This window comes from Phalacrocorax aristotelis, chromosome 7, assembly GCF_949628215.1.
Source record: "Phalacrocorax aristotelis chromosome 7, bGulAri2.1, whole genome shotgun sequence".
Classification (NCBI taxonomy): Eukaryota; Metazoa; Chordata; class Aves; order Suliformes; family Phalacrocoracidae; genus Phalacrocorax; species Phalacrocorax aristotelis.
In genome coordinates this window covers 33,136,045-33,152,951 of record NC_134282.1, presented here as the reverse complement: position 1 = coordinate 33,152,951, position 16,907 = coordinate 33,136,045, and the positions used below count along the sequence as shown (strand labels likewise).

At 41.8% G+C, this 16,907-nt stretch overlaps 1 protein-coding gene across 1 annotated transcript in view; it reads left to right on the top strand.

Annotated features, from left to right (window-relative positions):
- The window catches only part of NPTN (neuroplastin), a 59,231-nt gene extending 42,325 nt beyond the window's left edge, over positions 1-16,906 (top strand). Inside the window, exons 4-8 of the mRNA XM_075099820.1 lie at positions 2,763-2,896; positions 4,391-4,664; positions 14,672-14,693; positions 15,246-15,319; positions 15,750-16,906. Of these exons, the coding sequence (XP_074955921.1) occupies positions 2,763-2,896; positions 4,391-4,664; positions 14,672-14,693; positions 15,246-15,306 (491 nt within the window). The 3' untranslated portion in view covers positions 15,307-15,319; positions 15,750-16,906. The remainder of the gene's footprint in view (positions 1-2,762; positions 2,897-4,390; positions 4,665-14,671; positions 14,694-15,245; positions 15,320-15,749) is intronic.
- The last annotated feature ends 1 nt before the right edge of the window (position 16,907 follows it).

Sequence of the window (16,907 nt, the reverse complement as noted above, 5' to 3'; positions counted from 1 at the left end):
AGTATGTCTCTTGTCTGCTTCTGCTGGCCTTCCATTTTTATTAGGTTGGATGTGATTTCTGTGTATCACCCTCAAGGAAGCAAAAACCACAGGGAAGTCGCTGGGCTTACCTAGCTCCTGCCTAAAAGAGAACTTTCCAAGCCTACCAAGGAAGAAGTGACGCCTTTCAGTAGATCATGAGATGAAATTCACTTGTTGAACCACCATGTTTGGGAATAAATGCTATATTCCTTTTTGAGGCTGCAGACAGTGGTTTGAAAGGACGTTGCAGTTTTATATTGGTGCTTAGTATCCTGAAGATGTAATGCAGCACTCTCTATCCTAAAGCTGATTTATTTTCTGCTCGGAGACCTTCAGCTTGAAAACTTAATTTCCTCCAAGTAGGAAGAAATTTCCTCCCCTTGTAGGCACAGGTAGTATGCGATCACTTAGCAAGTATGGAGTGTTCTTTTTTCCTTTCCAGCTTGCTTCAGTTTCTATCCCTGGCAGCTTCTTTTTCCACAAGAACAGAGAAGTGTTATGATCTGGCATCTTCATTCAGTTCATGTTTTTGTGTCTCAAAGTATTTTCACATTTGATGTGTAAAGATACATCTTAGGTGTCAGTTTTTGATAGATATAAGTAAATCCCCATGTGCCTTGTTCTTATAAATCGTGGTTTTTATGGTTAGCATCGTCTTGCAACTAGTCAGCATTTGTCTAGCTTCACCCATTGATCTTGCTATACCATTCTGTGGATTGAATATTGTTAGCAAAGCTGTTATTTGGCTGTGTGGATACTTACAGACCTTGATCAGGTACTTCCTTCACCACCTTCCTTATGGGACAATACAATCATAGTCTTTATCTTAGGAGATGAGCTCTTTTTCAGCTCCCTGCTGAAAAGGTGTTTACTTAAAAATCAGGGAAAAAAGAGAACATGCTTAACACAGTAAAATATTTTCAAATGGCATAACTTCCTTAAGGGTTCTACCAGAAGTCCTGGAGTTAGTCTTAATTTCTGGTGGGCAATATCTCTGCTAAGGAACTGGCTTCTGCATCCTCTGCAGCAGCATCCAACATGGAGGATCTGTTCAGCTTGTCTATACACACTGACAGCTCTGGCTGTTGCTGAGTTGGAGCAAATAATCTGTTAGAAGATGCAGCTAAGAATTAATAATTCTGTAAGCAGCAAGGTCATGTTTCTTTATACAGCAAACTGTCAGAACTCCTGCAAAGCTCATGTGTTTTGGTAATCATGTTTGAATTTACATAGGCATTTTGAGAAAAGCCTGGAAGCCTGGGTTGATCTGCCTCTCCTGGTGGTGTCTTTTCAGGTGAATACACACAGGCTGTAGCTTAAGTATTCTTGCAACCAGGATTTTTCTGTTGTTCAGAAGCTTATTTTAATTCTGCCTCTAACAGTGTTATCAGTCAGCTGCATTACTGTCCAAAAAGAATCTGGCACGAGTGAGCGTGGGATGTTTTCTTGCCTTTGAAATATGATGATTCCTTTAGCACTTGAACAGTGATGTAATTTTTGGGAAGAGCAGGTTCAGCTGATGTTGTCCTGTTGCGCAAGGTGTTTTGCTTGTTTTTGTTCTCTGTCTGATGACAGCTGTGAAATTTGCTTGATCCTTTTAGCTTGCAGCTGCGGATAAGCTGTCATGAACCTGTGTTCCCTCTCTGTACCTGTCTGTAGGGGTTGCCATTGGTCAAGGGAACTCTCCTTGAATAGACCCTTGTAATAAATTCCAGTCCCTGGGGGTCTTTTCCTGGAGGACTCAGACTGGACTTTGACTGGATTAACAGATCAGTGTCCTGCGATCACACAGCAGGCCACGTGTGACACAATTAGCAAGCTAGAAAGCGAATGGGCTTTAAAGGTGGTCACTGCAGCACCAAAGCCATCTGCTTAAGGGAAGGTTCAGCTCAGGCAGTCCATTGATGCATCATAATCTCTCATGAGGCATTAGTCTGCAATGGGCTGCTGTGACAAATGTGGCAAACAGCAGTGATGTTATTTACAGATAATTTAATTCAGAAGACCCTCTGCTGATACTCAGGGCTATGTTTTACTTGTGGTTCCCCAGCTTTACCTGCAGCCCTCCTTAGAATATGTGTTTGTGGGTAGGCTGAATGAAACTATCTTTGTTGGAAGGATTTTGACGTCTGCTGCATTACAGATACCCAGGAGTAGTGTCACTGTAAGGGATAACAAGTGTAAAGCGTAAGAAGTCGCAGCACGTTTGTGGACCAAATCTAAAATCTTGCTGCAAGGAAGAACACCTTGATTCAGCTTTCAGAAATTCATGTTAAGACATGAATTGGTTCAGAGTCCTGACACGATGGGCAAGTTGTAATCGGAATCTCTGACAGCTCTGTTTCAAAGCTGGAGGTACTGCAGAGCCACAGGGACCTCCTGAGCGGTGGGGAGGGAAACGTGGATGTTTCTAAGCTCCCTGTGCTGGGGAATGGCTGGGCCATTCTAGTTTTGTAGGTTTGTGGTAGATAACTCAGGTTTGATGTTGAGATTTCTCCTTTGTCTCTCAATTTGTCTAGCAAACCAGGCCTGAAGGACATTCTTGCAGCTCTTCAGTTGAGATGCAGCGTGGAGAGACATGGGAATGGGAACTTTTTCTTCTGTAAGATGGGCTCAGTATGGGAAAGGCAACAACTTCCAGGGAACTTGTAACTTATTTTCTGTTCAAATTCTCAGAGCTTGAAATTACTCTCTCTTTAATGAGCAGCTTGTAAACAGAGGTTTTTTGTTTTGTCTCCTAGCTACTCCTGACATCACTGGCCACAAGCGAAGTGAAAATAAGAATGAGGGGCAGGAGGCACTCATGTACTGCAAGTCTGTGGGCTTCCCACATCCCGAGTGGGTGTGGCGCAAGAAGGTCAATGGAGTATTTGAGGTAAGAAAACTGGTGTGTCAAGCATGTACTAATCTGCCAAAACACCCATTAAGGAAGGAAACGAGTACCTTGATTTTAGGGATATATTACTTAGGGTGTCATAATAACTTCTCAAAACGCAGTTTCCTCAGAAGTCTGATACATTAGTGAGCGAAGACAAAATTTTTCAGCAGCAGTGAGTATAAAATGTATATTTATATTGTTGCGGTGTGAACAGCTGCTGGGCAGTTACAAACTGTCCAGAAAGATATGATGTTCAGGGTATTTGCTGTAAAACTGCAAAACACGAGTTATGAAATGTGATTTTTAAAATGCATTTGGTTATAAATTTCTCAAATCGTTTTCCAGTTTTACTGTTTTAGCTCACAAGACTTGATAGGAGGAAGTGACAGCAATACCTATTAAAGCGATCGTATTTTTTCCCTGTGGCAACTTATCTAGTGAACAAAACAACTTGACCAGCAATTGGAACAGCAGAAGAGAACTGGAGGTGCTAAATCCTCAGCCTGTCTATTATTATGCTGCTGTACGATCTGCCAGAGAGATAGCAATTTGATTGATAAAGAAAAAATGTTAAGCAAATAATAGTATGGGTTGATTGTTCACTGTTCAGTGCGAGCTTAAATTTTGAAGGGACAGTGCTGTATGAGTGACTTACCAAGTGCTGTGAGTCATCGGTCATGTATGGTGTTCTGCAGATTTCCCTTCATACTGTGTTTCTGATGAAGTTAGGTTGATAAAAGTTAATCTTGCAATAATTTAGGAAGATCAGACATTGGCACTCTGTCAAAGTTTTGCCCCTTCTTAATTCTTTAAATGTCTAGAAGTCTTTTTTTTTTTTGCCTCTGCTGTAGAAGGAATATAGTGCCTTGAATTCCTGCATATTCCTGAAGTTGGTGGCTTTAGACTGCCCTTACCACAAATCTGTGAACAGCGCGCATTTCTTAAAAACCTAGCAAAGGCACGAATTTATTAGGGCCATCATACCTTAAATAGTTAGAAAATGCTCTCTACTGTGGTGTAGATTAATCTTAATGGGTACTGCTTTTTCTTTGTTTCCCTCTCTACATTGAAATAGTGTTGTCCCCTGCTAGGGAGCATATCCTCTCTCCTGTTACTTCTCATCTGTTTAGGTTGACCTGTTTTATCTATTGCTGTGAACTGGTGAGGGGAGTGTAAATTTCTCTTGACGCAAAGGGCTGAGAACATGGTAGCTTACTTGATTGCAACCACTGGCATGTTTCATGGCTGATGCTGTTAAAGCAGGGTAAAAATACAGCTTGTCAGTCAGGCTAGCATTTTCTTGTTGCTGTTTTGAAGCACAGCTCATTTTGGTGAGAGACACAGAATAAACACTGACGGTGAGCTTTTCTTTTGTGGTAAGGAACCAGTCTCTTCGAAGAATCCCTCAATCTCTTCTCAGAGAAACGAAAAGGCATCAGAATTTACTAAAGCTCTTGCTCTTTTCATCTTCCACCTTCCTCCTTTTATCAGGACATAAACAACTCCTCCGGCAGATTCTTTATTTCAAATAAAGACAACTACACCGAGCTTAGCATCACAAACCTACAGATAAATGAGGATCCTGGCGAGTACCAGTGCAATGCAACCAACCAGGTCGGCTCTGTCTCAGTCACAACCATCCTCCGTGTCCGCAGCCACTTGGCTCCCCTCTGGCCCTTTTTGGGGATCTTGGCAGAAATTGTTATCCTCGTTGTCATCATAGTTGTTTATGAGAAAAGGAAGCGGCCGGATGAAGTCCCAGATGGTAAGTGTGCTCAAAGCCACTTGTGGGTGGGGGTGGGGGGTGGACAGGTGGGGAACCCAGACAAAGCAAACTTGTAGAAGGAGACCAGAGTGGGGCTTTGTGGCAGGAAGGATCAGCAGCGCAGTCTATTCACCTTTGAGCTCTTTGCTTTCTCGTCTGCTCGCTCTCCAAACATCAAGCCCAGCAAGCGCAGAGAGGCCAAGCGCTGCGCGAAGTCCTAACACTGGATTTTCCAAAGATCTCAGACTATGAGGTGGGAGGGCGGTTATTTCATTATCTTTAAGGCTTTTGTTACACGAGGTGGGTCTAGCGCTCCTGTCTCTTTCCTGCTGTATTAGCGCTGAGAAATCCTGCACATCGGTCCTAAGGAGCGTAGAGCAGCACCAGGGGAGAGCTGGAAACACTAACACCTGACGGCACTCCCTCTTCTGTGTGGCATCTGGGTTGGACACCAGACAGGTTGTGTAAGGAAACGTTACAATTAAAGGGATTGGGACCACAGAGGTGATCCAGAAATAAAACCTGTTTTCAATGTTAAAAGGGTGGGGGTAAGGCCCTTATTTTGGTCTGTAACTGAATTTGTGTTTAAGGAATGCTCTGACAACTGTATCTAATTAGAAAATATAATTCAGTGGCTATTACAAAGATGTGGTATTCATTATCAGGTTTGATGGTAGCACTAATTAGTTACACTGTGTTTGGTATACAAAAGAGTAGCAACTGTTTCATCTTTAAGCTTCCTCTGCATACCTTCTTCTTTTAAAGATGGGGGAACAGGCAGCTTGAGGAGGAAATGAATATTTGAAAGAATCACATCGAGAAACAGGCTTTAATGTGACACCTAGTTGCTTACTACAGTCTGTATCAGGAAAACCTATCCAAGGAATCCTTGTGAGAAGCGGCTGGTACGCTGTCAGTCTGTAGGAACATGGTGCGTAATGGAGCAGGTGCTTTAGAGTACGTGGAGGGCAACGTGCTGAATCGGTATGGGAAGCACCGAATCATCAGTGTCTTCCCAGGCTGGAGGAGCCCTCTAGCAGGGTAGATACTTCCCAAGGCAGCTGTGTTGCAGCTTGTGCAGCAATGACTAGTTGTTGTCAGGCTGGACAAGGGATCAGTAACAACACAGTGAGACACTTGCCTTTTGGGATGAAAATGTAGGTGCCAAAACCCTGATCTGCATGTGAAGTTTGGGCAAAACCAACTTCACAGTTCCTGAGCTATGCTTCAGAGAATGAAAAAAAAAGTTTTATGAAACAGCTACTAAATGTTAATACTTTGAGAATTGGCTGAGCCTTGCATCACTTATGTAGCAAGTAAAAACTGTCTTAAGTAATGCATACCTAGAGGAAACTAGCTTTTGATTTTAACCATTTCAGTAGCATTTACTAACTGCTTATAGAGCACGCACTGGGACCAGTCTAGGTGTGTTTCCAGCAAAATTTAAACAGTGTAGTGCATGTTCCTCTGCAAAACTTAAAGCTTTGTAGTTGCTAAGGGGTTTATACTGTCAGCAGTTTGTCCTCAAAGTGGTTCTCAACCAGCCCAGAAAACTTGGAAAAAGACAATTTAAATATTCTCTTGCACTTCTCCCATATTGGCCTAATTTTGATGTTCGGATGCCCAGAGAGAATCTCACCTCTTATGTTGGTGGCTGTTCACAATTCCCTGCATTTCAGGCTTTCATTTGATGAAGTTTCACAAGGACCAAAACAAGATACTGGATTGTAATTTGATATGTAAATATCCATTGCAAGTGGCCTCAAATGGACTTAATCCAACAGAAACTGGTTCTGACTTGACCAGATTGCAATGTGACTGCCATGTTAGTGCAATTAAGCACACACTGGAGATGAAGAGTTCACTACCTGTTAGTTTCAAAGGCTGAAGTTTTCTTGGCTGGTCTGGCCGCTCCTCAGATGCCTGAGGGATCCAGGCTCATCATCTCTGGAAGTGTCCAAGATGATAAGCCGAGTAACTGAGGCTACGAAATTTGCTTGCTCAGTCTGCTGTTACTTTAAAGGCAGCTAAGCCTGAGTCTTGGAGAGTGGTGCACCTCTGTGGTGGACAAATGTTTTCTCTGACCAGTTTCTTGGAGAACAAAATCCAGTACTGAATATCACAGTCAATATCCATGTATTAGATTTGCCTCGATAAAGAGACACAACCAGCATAACATGATCTCAGCTAAAGGCTGCCTTGAGTCCTACGTTCTCTTCAGTACTCCTGCATTTTCTGTAATGGCATTTAGAGCTTTCTGTGATATCGTGGTGGGAAACACCCTATAAGCAGGGGCATTTTAAAAATGCATATGTGAGAGATTGTTGATATAGTGTGCCGATTTCCACACTTGTTTTACTGAGGTTATTCTTTGCTTTATTATTTCAAATACATTGTTACGAAATGCCAAAGTTAATGTTTTAATGCAATGGCGTGCTTATCATTCGGAATTTAAACTCTGCTTTCAAAATCATACATCCACCTCTGCATGCTGCAGTGAGCTGTAGCGGGTAACATCAAGGAGCCTATAGCTGAGCCAGTAACTCATGCAGATATTGGTCTAAACCCCATATTATTCAATATAAGTATTATTTGACAACAGCTGTGATATCTCAACTATCAGCTGGTTTTCTGCATTTTTGTGGGTTTTTTTAATATTGGTTTTGATGTGTTAAGCTTTAAGGACCAGGCTTGTGGTAGTGCCAGATCTTTGTATGAAGCTGTTGCAGCAACAGTGATTGAGCTGTTAGTGCCCTGTTGCTAACAGGAAAAACCTGGTAGCCGCCTCAGCAGAGTGACCTCACTGGTGGCCCGTCTTGCTGGGATGTAAATTTTGCCCTTGGACTGCTCCAAATTTTTTCCTTAGACACCAAGATTCCTCCATAGTCCCCACCATCACCTCCCTCCCTGTCTTCCCATGGTGGCATAACTCTGGACTCTCCTTAGCCACTGGATTTCTCTGATGTTCTTTGCTCTGGAGTGACAGGTAGAAGCAGCCAAAATAAACCCAGCCATGTTTGAGGATGGATGGCCATTTTGCATCTTATTTTGGACCGCTGCCTAGTAGATCGTTATCATTTGGCTTGGCACATCCTCCTGCTGCAGGCTGTCTATTCCTGCAGATAAGGCATCTGCTGCCAGTAAACAGCCTAATTGTTGGGGTGCAAGCCTTGTACCTGTAGTCTTGCCCCTCTGCAGTCCATGGGGTGTGGTAGAACCCATCTTAGGATGAGGAGGGGGGATGGCTTCCACGTTCATTTGGGCTTCCCACTCCCCTCAATCCTCTGAGGTACTGGCTAATGTCTGTCCTGCTGAGAGGATCTCAGGAATGAGGGTGTCTGTAGAGACCTAGTGCAAAAATTACTTATTCGGGACACTGTAAGGATTTTTTGAAAAAAGTTTTGGAGGAAAACAGCGATGCTAAATGGTAACTTCCCCTGTATACAGAAAAATCAAAGCGTTTCTGGAGCTGAAGGAAGTGTTAAATTGACAGTCTAGAAGTATACCTGCAACCCATGCAGAACCTGACTGATAGCAGTGTAGGATGAAATGCAGTTGGGCTCCATTTATCTCTGGTCTTGCTGGGAGATGCTGGTGCCCATGCTGTGCCTTGTGCAGTACCCAGGTGATGTCGTTTCTAGGTCTGGCTTGGATAAGCCTGCACAAGTTACAGGCAGTGTGTCCTGTGTTCATCCTGTTGGACGAAGCCAGCCCAAGGTGAAAGACGGAGCAGGGATGCTCCAGATTCCACTGGTAATAGGCACACTTAATTTGAGTACTTCTACCTTTCTCAGCTGTACTCAGCTGACTTCACTGAGGTGCCATCTTCCAGCAACTACTCATCTTGCTGTTCTTTTTTGGAGAACTGCTTTGAGCTATTTGTTTCCACATCTCCAAAGAATCCTTCAATTCTATGTAGCATAAGGTAGTGAGGATGGTGAACCATCTGAGGGCTCCCCAAGACCACCCTGACTGATGAACTGTTTTTAGAGGAATATGTTTCTGAGGCAAATCTCAGAAATATAGAACCCTTTGACAAACCAGCTCAGTAATTTCAGTGTTTGTATTTGCAGTGCACTTGCTTACAACATGTGAGGATATTTGTAAGAACTTCATAGAAATGTGAGTGGATTTACAGCATAATTGGTCTAGGGGGAGCAGAAAAGGCAAGGCTTGAGGGCTGTGCCCTTTTGGTGAGCCTAAACCAAGAAGTGCCAAAAAGGACTTTTAATAACTGATGCTGGACAGAAGCACCCAGTTGCTAGTGGGGGATGTGACTATTTGGAGAGAAACATTATCTCTGTCCTGGAAGGTGTCTGGGATGCTGTCCAGAGCACTTGGGAACTCTACCTGGCCAGCCAAAATAAAGCCAACTGAATTAATTCCTTTTCTCTCATCTCCATGTTCCACAGGCTAAAAATTACCTGTCTTAGCCTGCCAACTACCTCATCCCTTGGCAGATGGGTAGAGTGACAGATAACCCGGTTAAATTTGGAGCAGTTCTTCTCAATTTACTGTTTCGGTGCAGAGTGAGGCTGCTTAGATTTTGGAGTTTGGGAGGGATAAAGGGCTGTGTGTTACAAGACACTTGCCTGATGTATCTGCTAGCCTTACAAAAATTAACTCTGCCTAGAACCACTGCTGTGCTGGAAGGATGAGGACACTCCTTTAACTTTGGCATTTCCTGACCACAGGGTTTTTTGCATGGACCTTGCTTTTTGTCTTCAGTTCCTTTTGCTTTTTATGCCACGGAACAGGGCTGCTCAGTAGCTCCTTTGCTAATATTTCTTCCTTCACATAATTCACTTTATTTTTTTCTTCTGCTGCTACTATATAGCAGAAAGAGAAACTTTGCACCCATGAAATCCATGTTTCCAGCAGAAGTGATGCAAGGATGCCCAGTGCTGGTTCTTGCTGTTGTGCTGCAAGGATTAGGGGCAATCTCATGCTCCGGGAAGGGGAGGTGACTGTAGCAAATACCTCCAGTCACAGGTGTGAGCCCCCTTGCACCCAAATTATGTGCTGGAAGGAGGAAGGGGAGGGCAGATTGCGCTTGAATTTCTGCATCCTTTCAAAATGAGAGTTTTGACTTGCTTTACACATGGGAAGGCAATATATGGCTCACATAGCTTTTCCAGAGAGTGGCTAGGTTTTGTAACATCAAGAGCAGGTGAAAAACATGCAGCTTCCAGTGGCTTTTGGTGATGAAAGCTGCATGAACGTGGCATGTTGAGGCCAGGGGTGCTGCATGTACAATGGGAAACAGTTTCAGCAGGGGACTGCTGATGCGTTTTGCTCAGAATGCAAGCTGCTTGGACTTCCCTTGACAATAAAAGGAAGCAAATACCATTTTATTCTTCTGTGGTATAGCTTAAGCTGCTTAATTTTGATAGATGTAGCAATCAGCCATTGTGACCTGAATAGAGTATATCAGAGATTCCTAAAGAAAGTGCTTTTTCTGTTGTTGGATCAAATAGTCCAAAATTAGCAAAGATGCTGTTTTAAAGGGTGTGTTCTGGGGTAAGTAGAAAGTAAAAACTTCTTGGCTACATTCCCCTGTAGGAATGTAAACAGTTTTTACTTTAAATTCCATATTCTATGTCATCTTTAGTTCAAAGCCATGAGGTGACTGGGTTGTAACATGTCCTTTTTCATTCTTCCCCTCTCATTTCTCAGCTTAATACAAAGACTTTTGATAAATGTTTTTCTGCTCTGGCTCTGCAGAAGCTCCACCCATTTCCCCACATTCTTTTAATACTCATTTTTTTTCTTGACTTTCCCTGTTCCTGCTATTACTGTAAGTAATTTAAAAAAACAATGTTTTTACTGAAACAGTTTACCTGGTAACAAGTTAATTTTTGTTTGGGATTTTTTTTTTCTATTACCTGCACCTTTCTCTCCCACGCTTAAAATTCATCAAGGGGAGAAAATTGTCAGGCAGGCACACTGCAAGACTGTGTAGCTATCAACCACATCTAACAGCGAGCATCGTTGTGTCACAGTGGTAATCGAATAGCCTAGCCCCTCTGGGCCTTTATATACTAATTTATTAGATGCTATTAGAGGATCAGAATTCCTCCAGTTCAACGTAAGTAATCTTGGCCAGAGAGTCTCCATTGCTGCTACACTTCTGCCTTCATTCCATTTCAGAGTGACTGCTTTATTTTTATTGGTTTGCTTTAAGGAGCAAGGTGAGCATCTCCATTCACTACTTTTTCCCCCTTCCTCCAAAATATTCCTGGTAATGAAGCCAAAGAGAAGAGTGATGCTCTGAACCCAACATGCATTGTGGTGGTAAACACTGCCTTTGGATCTTTGCCTGCAACCAAAGCCCTAAATGGTTAATGCAGGTTGTAATGCGCTTGTCCCTGCAAACAGCTACCTTGTGAGAAAGCATCGTGGTCCTGCCTGGCTGCGGACTGCTTTGAGTGTTCCATGTGGAGTCTTCAGAATGTTTTATGAATTCAGAACTGAAAAATTTATAGGAAATTTATAATTTGTAATTTTTCAACATGGGCATTTTTATAAATTGTTTTCAAGCCACTGCCAAACCTTTTCTTCCCAGAAAGCAAAATCTTTAGCTTTTAAATATAAAAATTCCCTAGCGGTCTCTGTAATAGTTCCGACAAATTGCTTTGCAGACCAGAGAAGCTGTATTGTAACACGGGGCCCCGAAGCTGCCACAGACTGTGGCTTTTCCTTTTCAGCATTTGAACGGAAATTGAACATAAGTTTCATTTTAGTAATGCTCCAGTTCTCTATTGGTCCGTAAAGGTAGGTCTGAGGGCTGCCACATGCTAGTATAAGAAACATTGCTGAAAGATGCTGGTCTTGACTCCTCTTTGTGTAGATTTCTTTGAAAGTTTTAAAGCATGAGCAGAAACAGCGTCACTTCGGATGCAAAAATGTGACTCTTACTGCTGGAAGTAACCCCAGAGTTGTTAATTTTTAACTTCCACCAGTCATAATAGGCTACATAAGATTAATGTGATATTAAAAAGAAATACTGTAGCTTTCCAAAGGAGGTAAAAGAAAGTGTGTAACATCTAAAATGCCTTACAAATTAACGCTGAAAGTAAAGGGGGTGGCACAAAACACAGTCCCCTTCTCAGACTGCTGAAGTGTGAGTGACATTCCCAGACAGTTAATCCAAGTGGAGGAGCTAAAGCAAATCTATTTGTCATCTTGCAATTTTAATGTCCAGATATTTTTTTTTTTTGCCTGGAAGGATTGATTACATGCGTTACATGATGTGTTTAAAAACAGCAGCAATTCTAACCTTTCACTTCAGAAATGTGCTATTTCAGGGCGACGCCAAACAGATAATCACTGAACCCACAAGAAAGGCTTGGCTCTTGGGCTTTGTGTGGTTTTTTTTTGTGGGTGTTTTTTTTTAATTTTTATATTTTTAATTTTGTATTATATAAACAGTGGGGGTTTTGGAGCCTACAGGTCCCCCCCCCAAATTCAAAAAGAAGCTTGTGCAAAAGGAGGGGTTTAGTGTGCTCAATGATAAAATTACAGCTCACCTGGCAGTGTTTCAGGAGGCCTGCAGGTGCGGAATGGAATGAAGCAGCATACTGAGAGGATATTCTCTATGGCCATAGGTTTTACATACTCTGAGAGATAGTTGGTTACTAGAGCAGGTCTTCTGGCATAAAGGTTTTGAGTTATATTGATATTTGTCGGTTACTATGACTTCTTTTTTTTTCCCCCCCTTCAATTGCATCATACCCTTTAAAAAATGGTGGTAAGTGAGAGATCTGCATGCTTTGGAGTTTGTTTAATCTCCGCTTCAGTCTATACAATGCACAAGTCATGATGTTAACACTTTTTCTTACAACTTTTTCATTCACGTTCACAACTAATTTGGATTTCAGTTTGCTGTTTTTAATCTTTATTTAGTCTAATTTTGTACTTATTTTTCTGTTGTTCTGTTGCCCCCCGATTTTGCTAAGGTTTCGGTCTTTGTCTGAACTGTACTGTGGATGCTTTTCCAGCAGTTAAATGGCTGACCAGGATAGTAAATCACAGAGAAATTTTTCTCGGTCTTATTTTATCTCTGTTGAGGTTATAGATGGGGAAGGGACGAATGGTGGTGATCCGCCATATAATCTGAAGTATTTAGTAGGCATTTTTGATGGATCTTTGGGAAAACACCTGATGGCAGCCTTTATAAATGCAAAGGGGTTTTAATATTATTTTTTTTAAGCACACAAAACTACTTATCTGAAATAGGCATCTAAATATTTTAACAGAGAAGGAAAAATGGTTGTTTTATAGTGAGAGAGAGCTTGTATCTTAACGGTGCAGCCTGGTATTTCTGAAGTCCAGCCAAACAAACTCTCAAAGATATCGATGATGCTTGTCAGAAAGCTGAGTCCGAAAGCAGAACGGCATCGGTAGCAGTACTGATCTGGGGGCGAGGGGAGCTCAGGGCTCGCTGTCTGTCCCAGGCTCTTCCCAGCCAGCGTGCGGAGTACTTAGCGCAGCCTGCTCCACGATCTTTTGTGAATCAAAAGATGTTTGTGGAGGGAAGTTCTAGATTTACTCTGCTGTGCTTTGTGTTTCAGTACCTGATGTGTGTCTGTATATCTCCACTGTATATACAACAGCACATTGATGTCTGGTTGTCCTTACTAGTCCTAGTTCTCTCTGTATCGTGTCCGATAGTGTACTGTTGCTGGTAATGGACTTCTGTGGACACTGGTGTGTCGCTAGTCTGTTATTTTGGCTGTAAAGCTCTTGGTTTGTGGTTAGTTCTTTATTTTTTTGAAATATTTTTTTTGTTCCGGTCACTGTCTATGCTAGCAGTGGCTTTGCCTATCCGTTGCCTTGAAGGTACAGGTGGAGTAATGTCCCCTTTGACCGACATTACTCCTAGCGTGTGCTCATGCGGATGCCTACACTGTTAAGACTGTAATTTCCATAACTGCTTCATGTGCACTAAGCACCCTTGTGGAATCCTGCTGAGAGTTTCTTAAAGACTTCAGTGAAAAATCCCTATAGCGTGAGGTGGGAAACGGCAACTGTAGAGTGCCAAAAACAGCAGGTCCTGAATTGGTCCCCCCAAAATACTTCCCCGGGAGCATTAACTTTCTGGATTGATTTTTGTACTGCTGTTTAAATGCACTTGTCTTCTGTACTGCAGCTTGGGGGCAAAATAAGGTGTTTTGTAATTAAAAAAAATGTTCAATTGGTCACGCAAGAGCTAATGTGAAACATTATTCACTGTTAAAAATTGGGAAGAGATCTGCCAGAGCATATTTTTGCCAAGAGATGCGGGCAGAACAATGCTGTCAGTCTTCTGTAGCTGAAGTCTGTGTCCGGAGGTATTACAACACCCCTAACTTTTCCTGGTGTTTTGAGCCCTGAGCTCTATCGGACGCACACACAATGCCTGCTGCTATCCAAGGACTACGTTTGGATACTAGAATCAAGTGTTGCGCCTTCAATCTCCTAACCTGGCCCGTGCTAATTAGACATTGGGAAAAATGGAATATGTAGAGGTTGTGTCATCCATGGGGGAAGACGTATAGTGTATATACCCTCTTGTGTATATACTGGCAATTACCCATCAGCGGTTGAAGAATGGCTTAAAAAAATTATATATTTAAAAATCAATGCAAGGAAACAACCAGCAGGATTTTACAACTGAAATGTTGGTTTGTCTTCTCATCTATTTTTTTATGAGATTGAACCACTGGAACTTGGGGACAAGATGAGTCTGACCATATTGCAACAATCTGTCCACTACAGTTGCAGTTCTTCATGACAAGCATTCAAAGTGTTAACTAAAACCATTGAAGCAACATACCTGCCATTAAAACCTGAATCCAGAAAAATAACTCCATGAATCTTTGCACTACCGAGTGGAATGGCCTTTAATGCTGTAGATAGATTGGTTTGCTGTTTGCAGTTCAGCTGGTGTTACAGTGCAAAGACTGACTCTTGTTTTCTTTCCTTTCCTTGTCTTCCCCTGGATTGCATTGGAATTCTCGCTGCAGATGATGAACCAGCTGGGCCAATGTAAGCACATTGTGAGGAAAAAAACGTTAACCGAGCTAAAACTGAGGGTTCTGGGGGGTTTGCGGTACATAAGATAGATATTAGGCGTGACATTGCTCACTGTAAGGGACCCTTTGGTTTGTCATTTTAGTGCTGGAGTAAAGAAAAGTGGTACCTGTAAGGCCCCTGCTAGAAAAACAGATATTGCTGAAGGAGTTTAAAACACACATTGCGCCAAAGCCACATGTGGTCTCCCTGACGGCCTGGTGTGGCAGATTTGATATGGTTTTTCACACATATTGTAAGCAATTGGCAAAGTCGGGGGGAGGGGGGGGAGCAGAACGAGCTTCTTCAGGTGTAAAAAGGAAGCAGTAAAACTGGGAAGCAGAATGACAGATGTAGGAGGCGAATTGCACGGGGTAAGAAGGTGGCAACACACAAAGAGTCTAGAAGCATGTTGTCTTTAGCCACTTGAGTTAGGAGGAAGAATGGAATGCTGTTTAACTTCATACACCTTTTTTTTTTACAGTTGTGATTGATTTTGGTGTATTTTCTAATTATTTCTTTCTCCAGGAAAACCAATTCTACAAACAATCATAAAGATAAAAACTTACGCCAGAGAAACACAAATTAAAAATGCTTATCATGTAAGTATGATGCACATGCATCTCGGAAACGGTCAGGCTAAAGTCCTCCTTTGTAGTGGTTGGGGTGCGTAAACGTAAATGGTTCTATGCATTAAAAAGTTACCAGCAGCTCAGAGGATGGCACTAGCCTTCCTGCCATGCTTCAGAGAGCCTGGGAGGGGTCAGCAAAATATTTCTTCCATAAAATACGCAGGTAGTTTAACAACCCCGTACCTGTCGATCTCTACACCACCGCTACTATTGCCAATAAAAATCCCCCAAGCCCCTCCTCGTTCAGTCTTAAATCTGGAAGCTGACCTTGGTTGGGAAGCCTCTGTCTTCATTTAAGAGCAAACCGGATGTTAAGCGCTTTGATTGCACGCTGTTAGGGCACATGATGTTGAAAATGCTGCCAGGCATTGACTAGCACCTTTTCTCATTTCTTTTTTAGAGCTTTAAGTTTCTGAGAGACTGATGGCAATATGACCTGCTAAATTTAAGGGTTGGAACTCTTGGTTCTAGAACTCCAGTTCGGTCTGTTTTTTTTTTTCTTTCTTTTGGTTTTCCAGTGAGCAACAATATGACTGTCTAAAGCATGCCTTATTTAGCCTCCTGCAAGGATGACCTAGCCAGATAAATTTTAATAATGCTTCAGTGTAGAAGGTGTAAACTATTTTGGGCTTGATGTGCTGTGAATGTTGCTTTTTTTTTTTTCCCCCCTCTTTAATCTATTTAAACATTAGAAGTAGTAAGTCTGTTCATGCATGCGCCATTTTTTACTTCCTGTAGCTGTTAAAATTGGCAAAGCTCTAAAACGCACTGCTGCCATCTAGTGAGACTTTTTGTAAAGTACAGCAAAACTTAAAAATATATACAGTATATATTTATATTTTGGGGAGGGAGGGGAAACCAAAATACAGTAATTGTGTTTCATTTTTAAGCTGCTGATATTCATTCCTTACTGTATGTCTGAGAGATAAGAGAATTATACTGTTCTGGTACTTAGAGAAGTAATATAAATTGAAATTAATCTTAAGGGCTTAACCTGTATAGAGACGTGGGTGTCCTACAATCAGACTTCAGAAAGCTGGAATGGTTCGACATGGTGGTGGTGGAATGCAGTTGAAACAAACAACTTCTGTTTATAAATATATATATATGATTGCTTTTTAAGTGATTTTTTTTTTTGTTAACTCATGTAAATTCTCAGATCCTTTTGCACTGACGTGTTCAACATATTCTTGTACATTCAATTCAGGCAAACTTTTATAATTTTCTTTTTTTTTTTGTTAAATGATGAAATGTTATAGCATGGTGATATTCTATGCAACTAGTTATACTCTTTAGTTTGACACTGTAATTTCTCATGATTTAAAGATTGTAGAAATAGACCTAACAGGGTTCTCATGATGTGCATAACTGTAGATGCATGAACTTGTGTTCTGTGTATTTGTTGAAGTGCAATGATGTATAAAAAGTGGATTCACCTGTTTTTAAAAATAAAACACTGACAAAAAAAACCTTGTGAGACTCAAGTATTTAATTGCAATTAAGCTTGCATATCCTGAACACTGGGTGTCCTGGAGTGTGTTTCCAGTGGTAATAAGCT